Consider the following 18,991-nt stretch of genomic DNA (forward strand, 5'->3'; position numbering starts at 1 on the left):
ACTGGTTTTGTAATGTGTGCGTGAGAGAAAGTTTAATTCCGTGTACACTCTGCAGTTCTGTGACCTCGCTATAACCCAGCAGAGATGTTTGAAGCGCAGACCCTCCGGTTTTCTCCTCTGTCTTGAACCTCATACTTTGTTGAATAAACAAACCAAACCATTTATTTGTCCGTTTAGTGCGTATGAAAACACTGTTTTTTATTATCCGTTCAGGAGTGAATGAGTAAGTCCAGTTTTTATTAATCAGGGCTTAAAGCTGGAGTGGGCAGAAATCTGGAAAAAGTAAAAACAAAACAAAAAAACCCTGTCAGAATATACAGCTCTCCCATCTCTATCCTAAGCCCCTCCCACCAGACGACCACAGGCATGTGCACACACTTCATACAGTAATCCAGTGTTTCTCATGCATTGACTTACTGATTAATCTTATTTCATTGTAGAGCTGCACTCAGCTCATTCACTCAGCCTCTCCTTGCCTTACTCTCTCTCTCTGTTATCACAAATGAGACAAGCATTAGCAAGCTAACTTTAGCCACCCCACTGTACATTCGCCTTGCTCCCCACCGCTATGGACTCCAGGAGGAGAGTGGGCAGCAGCTTGGGAAATGGACCTTCAGTCATGAGGGAGTCAGGGCTGTGCACTGGCTGGATTGTTGCGGTCACTGACTGTGGGTCCGTCTCAGGAGCTGCTGCCCTCCGCCTCCTCGTGAGGTGGTCTGTAGTGGCGGGGAGTGAGGTGGAGGACACACTGTGATTCGAGGCTCTAGCTAACGTTAGCTGCTAGGGTTAAGCCAAATACTCGGATTGAACAAGCATCCCGCACAGATAACGTACTTTATATGAATACTATATGAGTAGAATGTATCAATATTTGGGTACCTGTGTTTAATCTCTTACTCTCTTGATCAAAATGACCTGAAGCTCAATTCTGGGATTGTTGTTTGTAAATAGTTTTCCAATAAATAATAAATATAGCAACTTCCGATCGACCCATATCAATTTCAAGCTTAAGATAAAAACTTCTGCCCATTTCGAGCACAGATACAGATAGAGATAATTCAGTTGGTTAAACAATTACAGACACAGATACAGATAATGGTGTACTTGCCCATGCCTATCAGCTACATTAATGTGAACATGAAGCTACGGCCATGAGCTTTATACTCTGTTGAGCAGATGCCTAAACTATTACCAACGTTTTCTCTTCATCTCTGAAACACTATGCCAATATTAACACACGTTTTATTTCATTGATTCAATTGTATTTTATTAATAAAACCCAATATCACAAATCACAATTTGCCTCGGAGGGCTTTATAGCATACGGCATCCCTCTGTCCTTGGACCTTGAGTTGTCAGACGCTCTGTTTTTGATAAGTCGGTCTTCCATTTTCTGAGTTGCTTTGCAGTGTAGCCAGTCGTTGCCCATGCTTGAATAGCAACTTTCTCTGCAGGATTCTCCGCTATTGAATCAGTCTTAAACAAAAGGGTTGTGCATGTGCATCCTAATTTGTATAACAGCAAATAGGACAACACGCTCTCTACAGACAGGTAGCTATCAAGTCATTTTATTTGGCCTGAATGAATTGATTGGATGGGCTTATTACAGGCCTGCGACAGCCACAGATTTTTTCCCTTTTACCCCAGATCATTATATTTATTGATTGCTTTAGGGATGTAAAGAGAATTCCAACAAATATTCAAAACATGCTTGTAAAATAAGTTGCCTCCCCTAGCTTTAAGAAAAGTGCAGCTTTACATGCAGTAATCTGCTTCATGTATTGCAGTAAAAACACAAGATGCCACAGTGTTTGTCTGTTAAACCAAATAAAGCATCGTGACTCCAAAGAAACAGCAAGATGTTTCAGACGAATTCCTTTCAGATGCACATTTTCACTGTCGGCATTTCTGGTCCTGTCAGGGCACAGAGCCACGTCTAGTAAATGCTATGAAGATGTACTTTACCTAAGACCACAGCGCCGGCTGCCTTCAAATTGGATTAAATCCCTAAATCACATGATCAATCATCCACAGCTCACTGTGCCAAGATGGCGGAGGTTTTGCTTCTCTGTCTTAAGATGGCACAACTGCATGCTGTAGCAACAGCAACAGAGCTGGAAATGAAAGTGTTTCTGGTTTTAGGTTCAGCCTGTAATCTGTGAATGTGTGTGTCCTGCTCAGTCTCGAGAGAGAGAGAGGGAGAGAGAGATAGAGAGAGAGAGAGAAAGAGAGAGAGAAAAACTGGAGTATGTGGGTAACGTACACAGAGCCACAGTGCACAGACACGCACCACATGCACACAGCAGAGGGAGCGTGCTTGCAACAAATAGCGTGAGGTGATAATTGAATTTGGGAAACATTAAGGGAAGATAGGAGGAGATAGAGCTATCCTGGGAGATGCAGTCCCATAACAATGGCAAGCGACAGTAAATTCCTCTGCTCCTTTGTCAGGGCGAGTCAGCAGCCAAAGCAGGGCCATGCCCCTCATTTTCTGGTTAAAAAAAGCAGCAGGCAAACGGCATGTGTGCTACTGTGTGTGATGATGTGTGCATGCTTCATGCATCACTGAAGCGTGGATATCACGCCATGCCTCTGTGTGTGCCTCCTCAAACACACCTGCTCCTGACGCCTCAGAGAAAACAGCTTGGCTCTATTTAGCAGTACGAGCAATGCCAGAATGTCATATTACAATAAGAAGATAAATCTGGGCTACTAATACTTCTGTGGGTACTTTTAAAAATATCTGGGGATGGACATTATGGAGAAAATCAAATATTACAATAGTTTTGACCAAACTCCCTAATATCAATGTTGCGGCGATCTTGTAGGGTTGACTTTTGGTGTTGACACAAAATATTTACACGACGAGATTTTTGATTAATAATCATCAGTAATGTGGACATAACGACTAAGTGGGTAGAAGCAAATATTAGAACAGCGAGAACAGTCTGGTAAGTTCAGAAAATGACATCACTTTACTGTAATGCAGCCTTTAAAAGCAGGAAAAGACTACATGATATTACAGTATCAGAATTCTAAGATGATATCTAGTCTCACCTCATAATTTTTATATAAACTTAACACTTAAATCACACATCAGATCTTAACGAACAAATTATTCAAGTTGAAAATCTTCACTGATGTACACTGAATAATTTGTTGAGAACAAAATGACGAAAATCAGTGGAAACCAAAATCTTTAACCCACTAAGGGCTGGATACAAAGTCACACTGAAAATCAAAGTAAAAAAATTGAAATCACAGGCTGATCCAGCAATCACGGCAACTCATAATGTGACTCAGTAGTGTGTATGGCCACAGGCGCCTGTATGCACTCCTGACAACGTCTGGGAATCTCCTGATGAGTCGGTGGATGGTGTCCTGGGGGATCTCCTCCCAAACCTGGATCAGGCCATCGGTGAGCTCCTGGACAGCCTGTGGTGGTACTTGGTGACGTCTGATACACCGATACATAACGTCCCATAGGTGCTCAGTTGGATTTAGGTCAGGGGAACGAGAGGGTCAGTCAATAGCATCAATGCCTTCATCATCCAGAACCTGCCTACACACTCTGGACACTTGAGGCAGGGCCTTGTCCTGCACCAGGAGGAACCCAGGGCCCGCTGCACCAGGAGGAACCCAGGGCCCGCTGCACCAGGAGGAACCAAGGGCCCACTGCACCAGGAGGAACCCAGGGCCCACTGCACCAGGAGGAACCCAGGCCCTGCTGCACCAGAAGGAACCCAGGCCCCGCTGCACCAGGAGTAACCCAGGGCCCACTGCACCAGGAGGAACCCAGGCCCCGCTGCACCAGGAGTAACCCAGGGCCCGCTGCACCAGGAGGAACCCAGGGCCCACTGCAACAGCGTAAGGTCTGACTGTCTCTCTGAGGATTTCCCCCTGGTACATAACAGCAGTCAGGGTACCGTTGGCTATGACATGGAGGTCTGTCTGACCCTCCAAGGATATGCCTCCCCAGACCATCACTGACCCACCACCAAACCAGTCATGCTGGATGATGCATAATGTTCACCACGGCATCTCCAGACTTGTCACATGTTCTGAGTGTGAACCTGCTCTCATCTGTGAAGAGAATGGGGCACCATTGGCGGACCTGCCAATTCTGGTGTTCTCTGGACAACGCCAGTCGAGCTGAATGGTGCTTGGCTGTGAGCACAGCTCCCACTGGAGAACGTTGGGACCTCATGCCACTGACAGTTTGGTCAGAAACATGCACACAGGTAGCCTGCTAGAGGTCATTTTGTAGGGTTGATGCCCTTCTATGGCCCTGTCCAGCTCTTCTTGTGTAACAGCCGGTCTCCTGGTATCTCCTCTATGCTCTTGAGACTGTACTGGGAGACACAACAAACCTTATTGCGACTGTTTGTATGGATGTACAATCCTGGAGGAACTGGACTTCCTGTGCAACCTGATTGGGCTGCAGGTACCGCCTCATGCTACCAGTAGTGGCAAAGCAAGTGTTTCTCCCCTATGTCGTTCCTGGAGACAGTAAAGCCTGTAGGTTGTATTTAGATACCTTCAAAAAAAGGTGAGATGAGTGTTGGATCAGTCAATTACACAGGAAGAAAAATAAGAGATTTATAGTTCAAATAAACCCTCTGGTTTGTGAGGCTATTTGGCCTTGTGGGGGAACACACCTCAGAAGTGACTAGTGTGTTATTTAACCTCGGTGTAAGCTCCCTTTGTGCAGCATAAAACGATGAGAGAACCTTCAAGAGCCGAGTGATGCATGTTTAAAACAAACAGCTTCACACTCCGCTTAGTCACTGCAAATTCTCAACAGCTACATCTTTTACAGGAATCCTGCTGCTTTACAGAGTCCACAGACGGATGTTTAATATCTGTTAATACTTTCTCCCACACATCGGCGAGCAGCCTGTTCCGGAGAGCCACTCTGGTTTCAATTCTTAAGTCTCTCTTTGAATGCTTTTGTGCAGCAGTTTCAACTTCTGGTGAGAAATTAGGGGAAGTGGAGGAGTGAGGGGGTGTTGAGGTGCGTTGGGTGTTTTTGGGGATCGTACAAGGGGCACAATGCCCCTCTGTGTGTAAGGATGGCAGGCCGGTGATGTCATGGCTGACAGGATCCAAAGACCACTGAGCCTGTAAAGGCGTGACATGATTGGGACACAGAGGAGTGGCGCTGGTATTGTTGTATTGAATCAGGCTGTGACGGGGGGCAGCTCTCCATCCTGCATCTAAAGAACGCAGCCTGTCAATCACTCTGTTATGTTGGGTGAATCAACTTGTATCAGCAGCTTGAAGTTAAGTCAGCTTTTTGGCATTATTGGAGCAGATATAGATAGGAAGTGCAGTATAGGGAGACATGCAACAACCCTGGCTAGAGTCAAACAGGGGATGTTGCCTGTGGTGAAATCCCGGGCAAATACCGATGTTTGCCAATGGCCAATGCGGATATCAGTGTTTTTTGTTGCTGTTATTTATTGTATTTGTAGTGTTGTTTATTCCCTCTTTTTGCTAGGAAAACATTTTCATCAAATAGCCTCTATTCACATAAAAAAAAAGATTCATTTTTTGAGGCCTTTTCAGCCTGCTATACAGCTACCTACAGTATATACCTATTGCTATACTAACTACAACTGCTAAAAATACCGTAAGCATCCCTGCCTTGTTGAAGCTCAGTATGTTCCGTTTTCTCATCCAAGATGTGAGGCACCGAGCCCAACAGCTGCTCACTGTCTGAGTCTGAGCTGATGCATGGAGCACATAGATATTTGTGTGCCATTTGTGCCAATACTGGAAAATAGAGGTGATTTTTTTTTGTCCCAAAATCCAAATGTGGCCGCTGTTCTGGAAGTGGGGCCTCTGCAAAGAAACTTGTCTCACAAACTGCATGACGTTGATGTTTCTACAAGATAGTGTAATACTCTGGGGTGGACAATATGTGTGTTCTTGCAATAACGATATTCTTGACGATATGACACATTAGTAAAAAATGGTATTATTAATTTAAGAAAAATAGAATTGCAACAAAATAAGTGATATAGTTTTATACTTTGCCTTCAAATATTCAGTAAAAATTAAAAAAAAGATCTCTCATTTCTTTAGTTTGTGAACAACAGTAACTTCTTAATAACTTATTCCACACTACTGAAGCTGCTCCTCTTTTTGGAAACACCGCAGAGTCGGGAATAATTTCGCTTTCAGCCATGCTTGTTGTTGCCGTGGGTAACAGTATGACGTCAATATGTCAATAAGCAGAAATATCACAAGTATCATGATATGACTTTTCATATGATATTAAAAATTACACCAGTAATATCGTGAACGAGACGTTATGGCACACCCCTACTTACGAGGCAGACATTTTCTTCTACTTTTTTATATGTAATCACACCACACAATCACACTGCGCCTGTTGCGTTCTGATGTCATGTTGGAGTGTCAGAGTCAAATCCAGCCAGTGGCTTCCTCTCTGAATCTGCAGCCAGCTACTGTTGTCCAAGTCCGACTGCAAATAACCAAAGCAGCATTTAGCCGGTGCAAAACTGATACATCACAAGAGATAAACATCGACCACTGCCATTGTTGAATTTCATCTTATTAGCCAGTAAGCCGATGGCACTCAAGGCAAATATCAGCCAATACAGACGTTCATCCGATAAATCGGTGCATCCAAAGTGTGCGTCTTAACTGCACACCCCAAAATGTGTTTAAAATGTGTTATTTCTTTTTCATGAAACCCCGTAAAACAGATTAAACCACACGAACCAAACTCCAATTAGCTGATGATGTCATCCTTCTCTAAGTAGAACAATGCTTTAACACTGAATAGTGGGTGAAGTGACATGTTAGGATTAACAGTTGGCACATTACTATCTTGAAGCAAGAGAAAGACATCAAACTCGCTGATTAAAGCAGAAGCTCACCATGTACAGTAACAGGTACTGGAGGAGGGCTGTAGCAGGGTTAAAAGGTTTTACAAAGTGCATGAAAGAACACTGTGCACTTTCAGTAAGTAGAAGTGGAGAACTGAATATCACGCAGCCACAATTATGTTATCATCTCTAGATGTTTCTCTCTCTTCCTCGTGTGTGTGTGTGTGTGTGTGATTATGGTGTCAGTGAAATTCCTCTTAAGTTTTTTACTCCTTTCATAGTAGCTGCATGTCACTCCATTACTCCCATCTTGTTACATCCATGGGGCAGTATTGCAGCAGTGGTCATTTGATGTGTTTATGTATAAAGAGGGTTATCGTGGTGATTCAGATTGAGGTCTCTTATCTGAATTGAAATCTGAACTGACCTCTCGAGGGTGTGAACCTTTTGAGAGTGTTTCTGATTGATGATGTGTGTGCGCACATGGCCATAAACTGAGCACGGGGTTACCACCGCAGCTACAAACACACAATTAGAAGCGAGCGGCTTATCGGCAAGTGTTTTTAAAGGCCTTTTAGCCGAGCAAAGAGGAGCCAATCCTTCAGCTGTGGCATTTGCCAGAATGTTATTGGCAGAGCGGTGTTTATCGACTGGAACGTTGTTTCCTAGTAGAATGTGATCGAGGAGGAGAGAAAGGCTTCTTTTCAGAGCGGGCCTTGCGAGTATCGTGTAAACACACACTGAGAGAGGCTCCTTTCATTAGCTATGCTAATCTGGAGTGCACGTGACTTGCCGCAGACTCCAGGGCCCCTCCTGGCTCCTGCTCGCTGCGCCGTTAGTCTGTGTGTCCAAAGGCCAGGGCGCCTCGTCTTCTCCTTTCTGGTTCATTGGGTTAATTTGCTGTGTGTTGTACTCTGCTTTTCTTATAGTTACACTGCACAGGAACATGGATCTGCTTTTCTCCTCCAATCACCTTCTGTGTGGTTGTCTGGTAACTCTGACATGTACAGCTACACAGACTGGCAGCATTAGTAGAGCGGGAGCTTTTTCCCTCTGTTAAAACAATGCAACAAAGCAATGGGTCTCCACCCTGCTGAGTGTATTAGTTCAGCATTTTGAGAGATATGCTCATTTGCCTTCTTGCAGAGAGTTAGTTGAGAAGATTGATACCACACACACATATCAGTACTGTAAATATGATCCTGCTGGGAGCAGCCAGCTAACTTAACTTAGCATAAAAGACTGGAAGCAGCAGATATTGTTAGCTTCAGGAAGAGCCGACCTAGCTGTTCCTCACTGCTTCCAGTCTTCATGCTAAGCAAAGGTGAACACATAGACTGTGTAAAAATAATTGAGGTAGCCACCGTGACATCACCCACATACTTGTTTTGATGCCTCAAGTTTGGAATTTCGGCCATTGCCAAGATGGATTTTTGGGGCTATAAGTAACAATATTTGAATGCGAGGGTGGCGCTGTGGAGGAGCAAGAGGTGGATCTGACTCACAGAATCTGGTGATGCCTCGCAGACAGCTTGTTACCTAAAGTAGCCCACCCTTAATTATGCATAACTGTAAGCCTTGATAAAATCTACACAGGGTGAGTTATATAAAAAGTCACCCCCCATAGAGTTGTCATAAATATTGAAATTGGCTATAGAGACCAAAACTGTTCTTTAAACATGTTTATTTCTGCTGTAAAGTTGGACATTTAAACATGGTGTTCTACAGAGTGCTGCAGAAATTACATTTTTTGGAGACAAACACAGGAGTTAACATCGCTTTTATTCCCTGATTTTTTGCAGAAAAAAAGTTCTGTGCATCGAAAAGTTTATGATACAATGATTCAACTAGATAATCATCACAAATGAACACCACTTTTATGATTAGTAGAGTAAAAAGCTAACGTTAGCCCTTAAACAAACTACATGTTGGTCACATGGCTTCAACATCGCCACCACAACGAGGCTATGAAGCTGTGTTCGGCAGGATGACATTATTAGCCACCGCCTTTTAAAGACATGTAAAAGCTTAAATTTTTTTATTTTTACTGACATATTTTATGTCGTAGAACAAAACATGAGCTTCTAAACCAGCCACAACTCAGCCCTTAGCAGAGCGACCGTCCTCTATTGACCAATCAACAGACTGCAGTGTTCACAGCTCCACCTTTTAGTACCAGATCTGTGTGCTAGGTACCCCAACAGAGGGGGGACCAAAAATGGGGACGGTACAGAACAGTTCCATTGGTACCATCCACAACTTTTCACAGTGGAAATGGAAAAAAAGTGTACTGAACTGAACTGAACCATACTGTACTGCTCGGTGTAAACAGGGCTTTTCCTGCACCACTCTATGTGATTGACTTGGTTTTGGAGCCAGCCTCAAGTGGCCATTCAAGGAACTGCAGTTTTTAGCACTTCGACGTTGGCTTAGGTTTTCAGCCCCAGAGGTCGCCACTTGGCCAAACAGCTGCTGGCCGTAGCTTCAGCATACAGTCATGACAGTGAAGTAAATGAAAAGAGTATTTTCCAAAATGTTGACCTTTTTCTTGTCAAACATGTCAAACTCTTATTGACCTCACTTTAAATTTTTCATTTATGGTTTGTTATGTCTGTTAGATGATGGTTGATTTTGAAGGGTGTCGCCGTTGGCTAGCAGTAAAACTAATAAACTGTTACTTTGATGAGTGTATTCTTTTTTTTTTTTATTTAACATCAAATTTATTCAGCAGCACCAGCTCTATTTCAGGAGATGGCTATTAGAGGGTAATTACTACATGTTAGATTATGTCATTTACTCAGAGAAGATGAGGAGTGGAGAACGAGTCACCTCCATCAATTAATATGATATATGAGTCGATAAGGGATATGGGTGGGATACTTGCCGCATCTCCACAAGTCACAAGGTGATAATTTGAAATTCCCTTCAAGGTCTCCGATGTTTTTAATGAAGCTGGTGGTGAAAGTAGTGTTTCTTACACATGTAATTATTTCTTTATTGATTCGTCAGCATCTTCGGGAATGGTTTCTCATGAAATATATATCCCCGCTATGATAACTCGTCTCAATTGCAATCATGAGAGGAAATCATTACAAGAAAGACCCCCCAGGGGAATGTACAAAATGCTATAATGTGAGTGTCCAAGTGTGTATCAGTGTCTGTGTGTCTATGCGAATGTTTGTACAACAGTGTTTAGGCCTTTATGGAACATCCCTTCACACTGACACTTACTCTTGTCTAGTAGCAACAAGGAGGTACTTGATCTCGTGTACAAGCCTTGACTGATCATTCTCTTTCTCTTTTTCTCTTTCCTGCCATCCCTCCCTCTCCCTGCCCACATCTCCTTCTCCTGCAGGCTTTGAGGACGGGGGGAAGATGAGACCTCCCAGCCCTCTGCTGATCCTGCTGTACGTCACGCTGTCCAAGAGTGTAAAGGTGGTCTCCAAGAGAGGCTCAGGTATTTAACACACCTCCTTTCTTGTATGTGTGAAGCCCGTGCATGCACCCACTGTGTGTTATTTCAATGCTTGTTTTTATGCATCAGTGTGTTCCAGAGTTGTATCTGTATTTTATGGTTGCTGCCAACCACCAATGATTTATTAGGCCATTGATGTTATTAGGAGGCTTCTGGTAAATTTCACTGACATAAATTAATCATTTCTGTGCCTTTCTTTTATTAACTTCTGTCTACACTAAATATAAATAGTCTAGACGTTAAGTCACAACGATTCCCACCATTGCATTGTGTTTAGATGGTGAAAAAACTTTAATTCTTGTTTATTGTTTCCATTTAGCCTCATGGTACACTGGATCAGAAGGAATTTTCAGTTGGGTTTAGAGGGGTGATAACCTGTTGAATAAGAAAATATTTCTACCCAGGGTTGAACCAAATGCTTCAAGGCTTCAATTGCTACCATGGTAATCAATATCCCAGTCGGTATTCAAATACTTAAAGGAGGTGGCCAGTGGTGTAGTGGTAGTTGATGAGGTGGAAGTACTATTGGGTCAATGGGTAGGTTGTTGAAGACGAAGTGGGTATACTCTATATACTATATGTTCCAATGGCTTTTTGGCTTATAGTCTGGTATACTGTAGACGGCCAGAAAAGGGGTGGGTATGCACCTGCATATACCCTTCACTACACTACTGAAAGTGGCAAGTGTCAGACACGAATGAGGTGGTGTTAGTGCAGTCATCAACTCCTGTGATTGATCCGGTGCCTCCAATGAATTCGTCGGGGTCTGTTTGTGTTTCTGAACCAAAGATGAAGAATCGAAATCATTTGGAATAGCTGAGGGCTCGACTGCAAAAAATGGATTTTTAAAAAACATTTGATTCCATTTTTTACAGTTTCAGTTTTATTCATATGTGTTGCTGTGACAGAGAGAGTAATTAGTTGTCTTATTTTAGCGGTGACATTACCGTTTCCTGTTGTGTTTAACAGTCAATCAAAGTGCTCGATGCAAAGTGCTGCACAAAGAAGACAAAAAGTGGCTGATTTTATAGGTTGTTTAAGAAAAGACGGTAAAAAGGAACAACAAAGAACAGGTAAGACAAGCTGTGGATGGCTATCCATGGCTGCCAACTGTAGTGAAGCAAATGCTTTGCATATAGTGATGACGCCCAACCCACAACATTAATTACTGATAGCTTACAGAAACACTGCTTGCAATAGTCCACCTTCCACCTTCTCTTCCCTCTATCATTCTCTTTCACACACACGCAGCGGTGCTAAGTGCTGCTAAAGTCGGCTTATTAGCATATCTGAATATGATTGATTACTATTACCCCCGCCCCCCCAGGTCCCGTTGCATCACGTCGAAGCTTCAAATAATCACTTCTAATTATCACTGAAGCCCTTTAGAATTGTATTCGAGACAGCCTTATTGGCGTCTTATAGCCATGTTAACACCCAATCTGATTGTTGCTCTCTGGTAGGAATGAGTATTTTCTCTCTGTGCATGTTTGCCTCACGTGGGGGTAACATTAAGTGCCAGAAACAACATGCAGCAACAACTGTTTTTACGCACCTCCCTTTGCTGATTTTGACAGAATATTTCATGAATTAAAAAAAAAAAAAATTGCCTTTGCATGTGCTACATTCTTATGCGAGTGCTGTGATTAATAAATGTATTCTTTGATTCTGAAACAGTAGTCTTACGTAACGTTGCTGCAGGCTGAATTGTGGAGTTGCTTGACAATCAATTTAATTCAATTTTATTTACAAAGCCCAATATCACAAATCATAATTTGCCACAGAGGGCTTTGCAGCACACGACATCCCTCTGTCCTTTGGACCCTCACAGCGGATAAGGAAAAACTCCCCCCAAAAACCCTTTAATGGGGAAAAAATGGTATGGTCAGGCAGGACCACGGCAGCGGCACATCCACGACACACCATCCAGGCATAGCTGCAATATGAGTTAACCTGCAAGACAGTGGAGCACAAAGGCTCCGGAGAAGAACAGTCCATCGGTACCAGTAGCAGAAGCCTGCTTATGAGATGTTTAGGGAACATAGGTGAATTGTAATGTCTACCGATAGTAGTTCGTAGCTCCAGAAAATTACCTGGCTTACACTAAGTTTCATTAGCAGGCATAACCACTTCTTCTCCTTCTATACTTTTTGTATTGAACAGATTATATTTTCTCGATAAGGTTGGGGGAAAAATTCTTCTTTTATACTTCCAGCAGATTAGACGCTTCACAGTGGGTGGAACCACTTTGCGCACGCCAGAAAAGATATATTCTGATTAAATGCTTTGGAGCATGTAAACGCATGTATGCTTTATGTAGCGTCCATGTGAACGGTTCGGTTGGATTCTCTAATCAGAATGATTTCAGTTGGACTGAAGACATATTGTCCATGTAACCACAGCTCCTGTCATGCATGTGTGAGTGTGTGTTGCTTGCTTTAAAACATTGTTGAAGAAGATGATAGGCAGGTAAATGCATCTATGTAGGAATGAGTAACGCAAGAAACAAGGAGCTCTGTTGAGCAATTTAGATACAAGAGCAGCTTTTTTCTTTCCTGCGTCTCAGGTGAAGAGCAGGTGAATTAATGAAATGATATACACTGTACTTCTCAAAATTAGCTCCAAGTGCCTCAATCTACAGAGAGTGACAGCTACCAAATGATCCAATTGCTCAGTGACTGGGTCACCAAGGGTTACTGCGAAACTCATTTTGGCTCTAAATGCCAGCAAATTGAGCATCAATTGTGAACAAATGCAAAGGTCAAAAGAGAAAATGGAGAGCAAAAAGATTGAAGGTAGAGGCTTTTCATGACGGGAATACATATAGGCATCCAGGTAGTCAGTTAAAACACTGTGAGGACAAGGTGCTATCACAGAGAAAAAGTAGGCCTTGTGCATTATAATGCACTTCTTAAATACAGTATTCACGTACGAATTTAATAAAGAACCACCGGGAGGTAAAATCATGTACGATAATGTTTGTTGTGCTGTTGGTTGCATACAAGAACATGCACGTTTGTGTGTGTTTGCACGTGTCTCTCTGTGTGTCTGGGTGTGTTTGTTCTGCAGACATGAGTGGGCATGTCTGAAGATTTAAGGACTGACCTTTAGATAAAGGTTTTATATTGAAGGAAGCACACCCACCTGACAGACACAGGCACAAAGAGCAGAAGGGCAACTTATCAATGAATAATGTGTTTCAACCTGCAAAGAAGATGGTCAGTGACACAGAATACAGACCCACTTACCCATACTCCTACACCTCGGATACAAACTTTAAAATATATTGTGTTGTATCCAGATTCAGGATTGTATTTTATTTCACTCAATAAAGACTAAAGGTACTAAAGGGGAGAAAAAAATCTCTCCAAACTAGCAGGCTTTCTTGCTGTCAGTTAGCTCGGTCACCAAAGGGACAATAGGTTCACACCGTCTATTTAAAAGATGTATTTGCATTGACTCCTGTCTCATAAATGTCTGCAAACCATTTCTCTTTCCTCTCTGGAGCAGTTTATACCCTGACAGAGGAGGTTAAATAAACTGGATGCTGCAATATTGCTAACAAGCTACCATAGCTTTCTGCATTTTGGACTCTTCGGCTCTCAGCGAGACAGTTTGCTATTGGGTTATGTAGTAAAATTGTGTGTCAAAGTTCACCAAAGTTGGACATGAACATGAAAAATAGGCTCAAATTTTCTTTGCTGATCGAGGTTCAGTTAAGTATGAGTGATTTAGCCATTTTAAATGGTAGTTTGGCCAGGCCTTAAGGGGTATATTTGGTATTTTTCAGCCTGGTCCCAGGACCCAGTGACTATTGGAAACAACAGTTTTTCAAACTGGTCTAGTAAAGAGTGAGACAACGTAACCACCCAGGGTATGTTCTGTCATTTTCATCCATTAAACGTGATCGTTATTCTAAGTGTCTGACAACATTATGAAAAGGATCCCTACAGAGACAGACCTTTTTGTTAATGCGTAAGATCCTTCTTGTTTAACCAGAAACAGCCCCAAAGTTCCATTGCCAAACCAACCAGACTCCATTGTGCTAAATGACTATTTAAACATGTATAGGTTCAGCATACTTTCACATCTAACTGGGTGAATTAAAGCTTTACTTCAACCAGTCTAGAGTCGGCTGCTGTCAGTTTTGTTTTGTTTCTGTCAACTCTAAGGGTACTTTCACACCTGCCCTGTTTGGTTCGGTTCAATCAAACTCAAGTTCGTTTGCCCCCTCAGTGCAGTTCATTTGGGCAGGTGTGAACACAGCAATCACACTCAGGTGTGCACCAAAACAACCAGACTGAGACCTTCTTGAAGATGTGGTCTCAGTCTGGTTACAAACAAACTCTGGTGCGGTTCGTTTGTGGTGAGAACGTGTTCCGACCTGGATCTGAACCAACTGCAGTCACATGACACATTGTTTGGGTTAAACATGAGCATGTTACAGTCCTGGAGGATTATTAATGTGCACCTCCTCCTGTACTGCCTTAATATGCACATTCAGCACATCCAATGCATCAAAACATTGTTTTCTAGTTGGAGCCGCGCCTCGTTTTCAAACTGTATGGTTTGACTAAAATGAACAATGACAGCAATATAGTCCACGATGAGCAGCGCTAAAATCAACCTGCGTAGTTGTCCCTCCATTGTGACATTAGAAAGTGTCACATTTATCTTGCAAGTGTACTCTTCTTCAACGTTTTGTTTACTTACTAATCAGACCAAAGGAAGACAACTCTAGGTCTGAAAGCAGCCTGAATGAAGTGTGTTTTACAGTGATAAAATCTGTTTATTTAAATGGAGTCTGGGGGGTTTGGCAATGGCAATTTCAGGGCTGTTTCTGGTTAAACAAAAAGGATCTCACTCTTTAAAAACAGGTTTATCTCTTTAGAGATCCTTTCCATAATCTTGTCAGACATTTAGAATAAAAGACCGAGCTAGCCAATGGCAAAAAAGAGTGGCTAAGTGCAGCCCGTTTCGCCACTACTGGTGGCAGTGGTTTCACTCAGGACTGGACCAATTTCAAAAATTGTTATTCCATTAGTCACTTAGACACAGAAACATGGGACAGATTGAAAAATGCTGATCTTACCTTTTAACTCTCTACCTGTTTGACTCAATATATTGCAGTTCTCCCCGTCCACTGTCCTTTAATCATCAACCTCCAGCTTCTGGTTAAACACTGGACGTTGTAAATCTGTGTTGTTAAATCTCTGGACATATACAACATTTAGAGTTGCTGTTATTGACCTTTAAAATAGATAATACATAGATGCCTGGTGTTGCACTGTAACTAAGTGTTCAAGATGATAATCATACCTTTAATTAGCTGAAAAACAGGCCAAGCTCATATCAGTGATAACTGCCTATTAGCCTGATAAGACCCTTAAGACTGCTTAAAAAGATCAATGAAATATAATTGATTAGGCAATTTTGTAGTTGGAAAATCTATTGCACAATTATTATCCATCTATCCATAGTATTTGATGGCTTTGGTTATTTAACTGTGAAATAAGCTTTCTCTCCTTTAGTTATAGGATACAGTAACACAATAAGAGACTCATTTAATAGAATTTAACTTGTTTTCTGTTCATATATTGAGCTGTCCTCAATGGGAAATTGACTGCTGGTGTGCACGTGTGTGATTATGTGTTTGTTACATTTGTATCCCCACACACGTGAGCACCTGTGTGGTTGTTCGCTTTGGCCCATGGAGGATTTCAGTATAGATCAGGCACAGGACAGCTCATCAGATCAATTAAATCAAGTGGGTCCTCTGGGGCCTTCGGTCAAATATCGATAGCAGGAAAGTCAATATTACCCCCCAACTGAGGGGTCAGAGGTGATGCAGTGTCACAGGGCAGTTTGGCTATTTAATGGCACTTTGAAAGGCTCCTCTGTCTACCTTGAAGATTATAAATGGAGGCATGTAGAGAATCAGACAAGCTCACATTGGAAGTCTTGGACATGGACTCTCGCTCTCTATTTGTCTTTCACATACACACACACACACACACAGCGGGGAAGAATGCGCATCTGTGGGCACATACATACACAAATAAACATGTTCCCTGCAATGTTTCTTTTAGGGCTGCCACCAACAAAGAATTTTCCTTGTCGACCAATAGTAGTCATTTAGGGCCATTAGTCGAATAATCACCTGCATGTTAATGGTATTAATTCAATTAATAAATTATATATTTTGGGCAGGGCAACACAATGCTAATGTCATAGTTATTTGTTTGTATTAAGTCAAAGTCTGAATTATTATAATTAACCACAGTTTTGTTCATCAGGTCATTGTGATTAAAATGCTCAGAATCAGAAATCGCTTTTCTCTTTTTAAATTCTGACACCTTCTCGCGCCACTCCACGGCACCCTCACCCCCTCCTTTCTTCTTCGCTTCGATGATGTTCAGCCCTACTTGGAAATCCTGACTCAAATCTAGAAAGATTTTGAGGTTGGCCCTCAGCGATACACCCTTCCTACCCAAGGGGCGGCACTAACTGAGGCATTTCAATTGCCGCCGCACGCAACTGGATAGCACGATGGCCAATCAGAGCAAAAAACAAGGTGACGTATTCATTGCACTAAGCCCCATTTGTTTGCCGAACAGTGGGGCTAACTGATATATTATGCTTTTGCAGTATCCCGTCGGCAAAACAGAAAAAACGTCCTTCCTGGAAACGAAGGCTTCTAGGGCAGTCTTCTGTTCCTCTCTCAAGTAAAAAGATAAGTGTAGTCGGCTTAGCGTTTCATCCAAAGCTAAATTAAATGGACGTGGTCCTTTTTTGCTAGGGGCGGGGCATCTGGATTTCCAGGTTAGTTCAGCCCAACACTGTAGTTCATTTTTACTTCGCTTCACTCTTAAAATCTCAGCAAAAACAGTAGGCCTATGTTGGCATGGCTAAAAATAATATAACTTAATGAGTGCAACTAATGAGCCGGCTTTTCACCATGATTTGCTTCCCTATCTCTTCAGCAGTGAGCGATGTAATAGCTACACTGAAAGGTTATACTAATAGATAATACATAGACGCCTGGTGTTGCACTGTAACTAACCGTTCAAGACAATGATTGTAATTAGCTAACATAAAAGGCAAAGCTCATATCAGTGAAATCAGCCATTAGCCTGATCAGACCCGAAAAACTGCTTCAAAAGATCAATGAAATATAATTGATTAGGCAATTTTGTAGTCTGAAAATCTATTACACAGTTATTATCCTACAAAGTTACAGTGTATGATGGCTTTGGTTATTTAACTGTGAAATAAGCTTTCTCTCTTATAGTTAATGTAGCTCTGCCGATGTAATAGCTCTGCTGAAAGTGGAACTTAGGTTCCAGCTGGCATCATTTCATTGAGCTACTTTTCAGATGGTTCGATGACATTTAAAGTTTTGTAGAGGATTTGATACAGTTATGCCCAAAAGAGTAATGTAATAAACGGATAGTGATGATGAGTGTGATTTATGAATTATCAATGAAAATGTATATTCAAAAATCATTTGGTTTGAATGAAAGTCCTTGAAAATGACAAAACAGTGCCTGACAAAGTACTTGACAGTCCTTGAATTTCATTGTGTAACATTTGTATGAACCTTGGATTCAGGATTAAAATACCTTGAGTATGAACTGTCTGTTGACATCTGTTCCTTTAATTGTAGAATAAACTACCACCGCCTTTTGTCGGTGGAGACATTGCAAACGTTGTAATTTTAGTATCTTATTTTTTACTTTATTAAATTGTGTTGCCTTGTGGACTCTTGTCGAATTAATTTTTCTGCCGTCGTTCTCTCCAGTACTAGCCTCTGGGAAACTGAGCAGGATGAAGGTTCGGTGTCTGTTAAAGATGAAATGCGGTAGTAAAGGAGATTAATTGGTTGATAAAGTCCCTGGTGGGTGATTGTTTTCTGGTTCAAAGGTTTTAGATATTTGTCTTCATGTGCTGGGGATGAAAGAGATGGAGCAGCTGGACCCTCATGACTGCTATTAAATTAACTTCAAATGACCACCTCTGGCTTTTTACTTGCACCTAGGTCAAAGTCATTTATAGGTAGTTATTATTACCATGATTATTGTTGAGTCCAAACCAGAAATCCGGACACAATTTGGAGGGACGAGAACAAAGTTCGAGACAAAAAGCAAGTTTTGTTTGGATTGCTGTTCTAATGAATTGTTTGTTGAGCATTTGGTATCAGATGGGAATACTTTTATTGTTTCTGTAGGATTGAGGGAGCAGTAGGGAATTTGAGTCCACAACCTTGAATGGTTATGGGTGAGGGATCAGCTACGAGGGCTTGATTAGCCCTCAAGAGACGCTGGATATAAAGCAGCTATTCAATTGATTTTCCCAATGTCCGGATGGGATTCCCAGAGTTTGTAGCACTCCAAAATCCTACAATTATTCAATGTGGGGTCTGCTTGGGCCTGCATTACTTGAAGTAATGAGTTTCCCAAAGGTGTGGAGGCTGCATGTGTCTCTTATTCCCTCATTGTTTGCACCACACTTGGCACTGCTCATAGTTTTAATGACCAGTCAGCCTCCGCAGAATAGGATATCAATTGGGATAGATTGCTGTTTTTGGTTTGTGATGTTCGCACACGTCTGTGGATGCATGTTCCCACACAGGTTGTGTTTGACCCACATCTTGGGCTGT

The 18,991-nt window shown here is 42.1% G+C and overlaps 1 protein-coding gene across 4 annotated transcripts in view; it reads left to right on the forward strand.

Annotated features, from left to right (window-relative positions):
- Window positions 1-18,991, forward strand: part of il1rapl1a (interleukin 1 receptor accessory protein-like 1a) — a 278,552-nt gene that overhangs the window by 25,102 nt on the left and 234,459 nt on the right. For all 4 annotated transcript variants that reach the window (XM_050048581.1, XM_050048580.1, XM_050048583.1 and 1 more), the window contains exon 2: window positions 10,213-10,314. In XM_050048581.1, the coding sequence (XP_049904538.1) occupies window positions 10,233-10,314 (82 nt within the window). In that variant the 5' untranslated portion in view covers window positions 10,213-10,232. The remainder of the gene's footprint in view (window positions 1-10,212; window positions 10,315-18,991) is intronic.

This window comes from Epinephelus moara, chromosome 7 (assembly GCF_006386435.1).
Source record: "Epinephelus moara isolate mb chromosome 7, YSFRI_EMoa_1.0, whole genome shotgun sequence".
NCBI lineage: Eukaryota > Metazoa > Chordata > Actinopteri > Perciformes > Serranidae > Epinephelus > Epinephelus moara.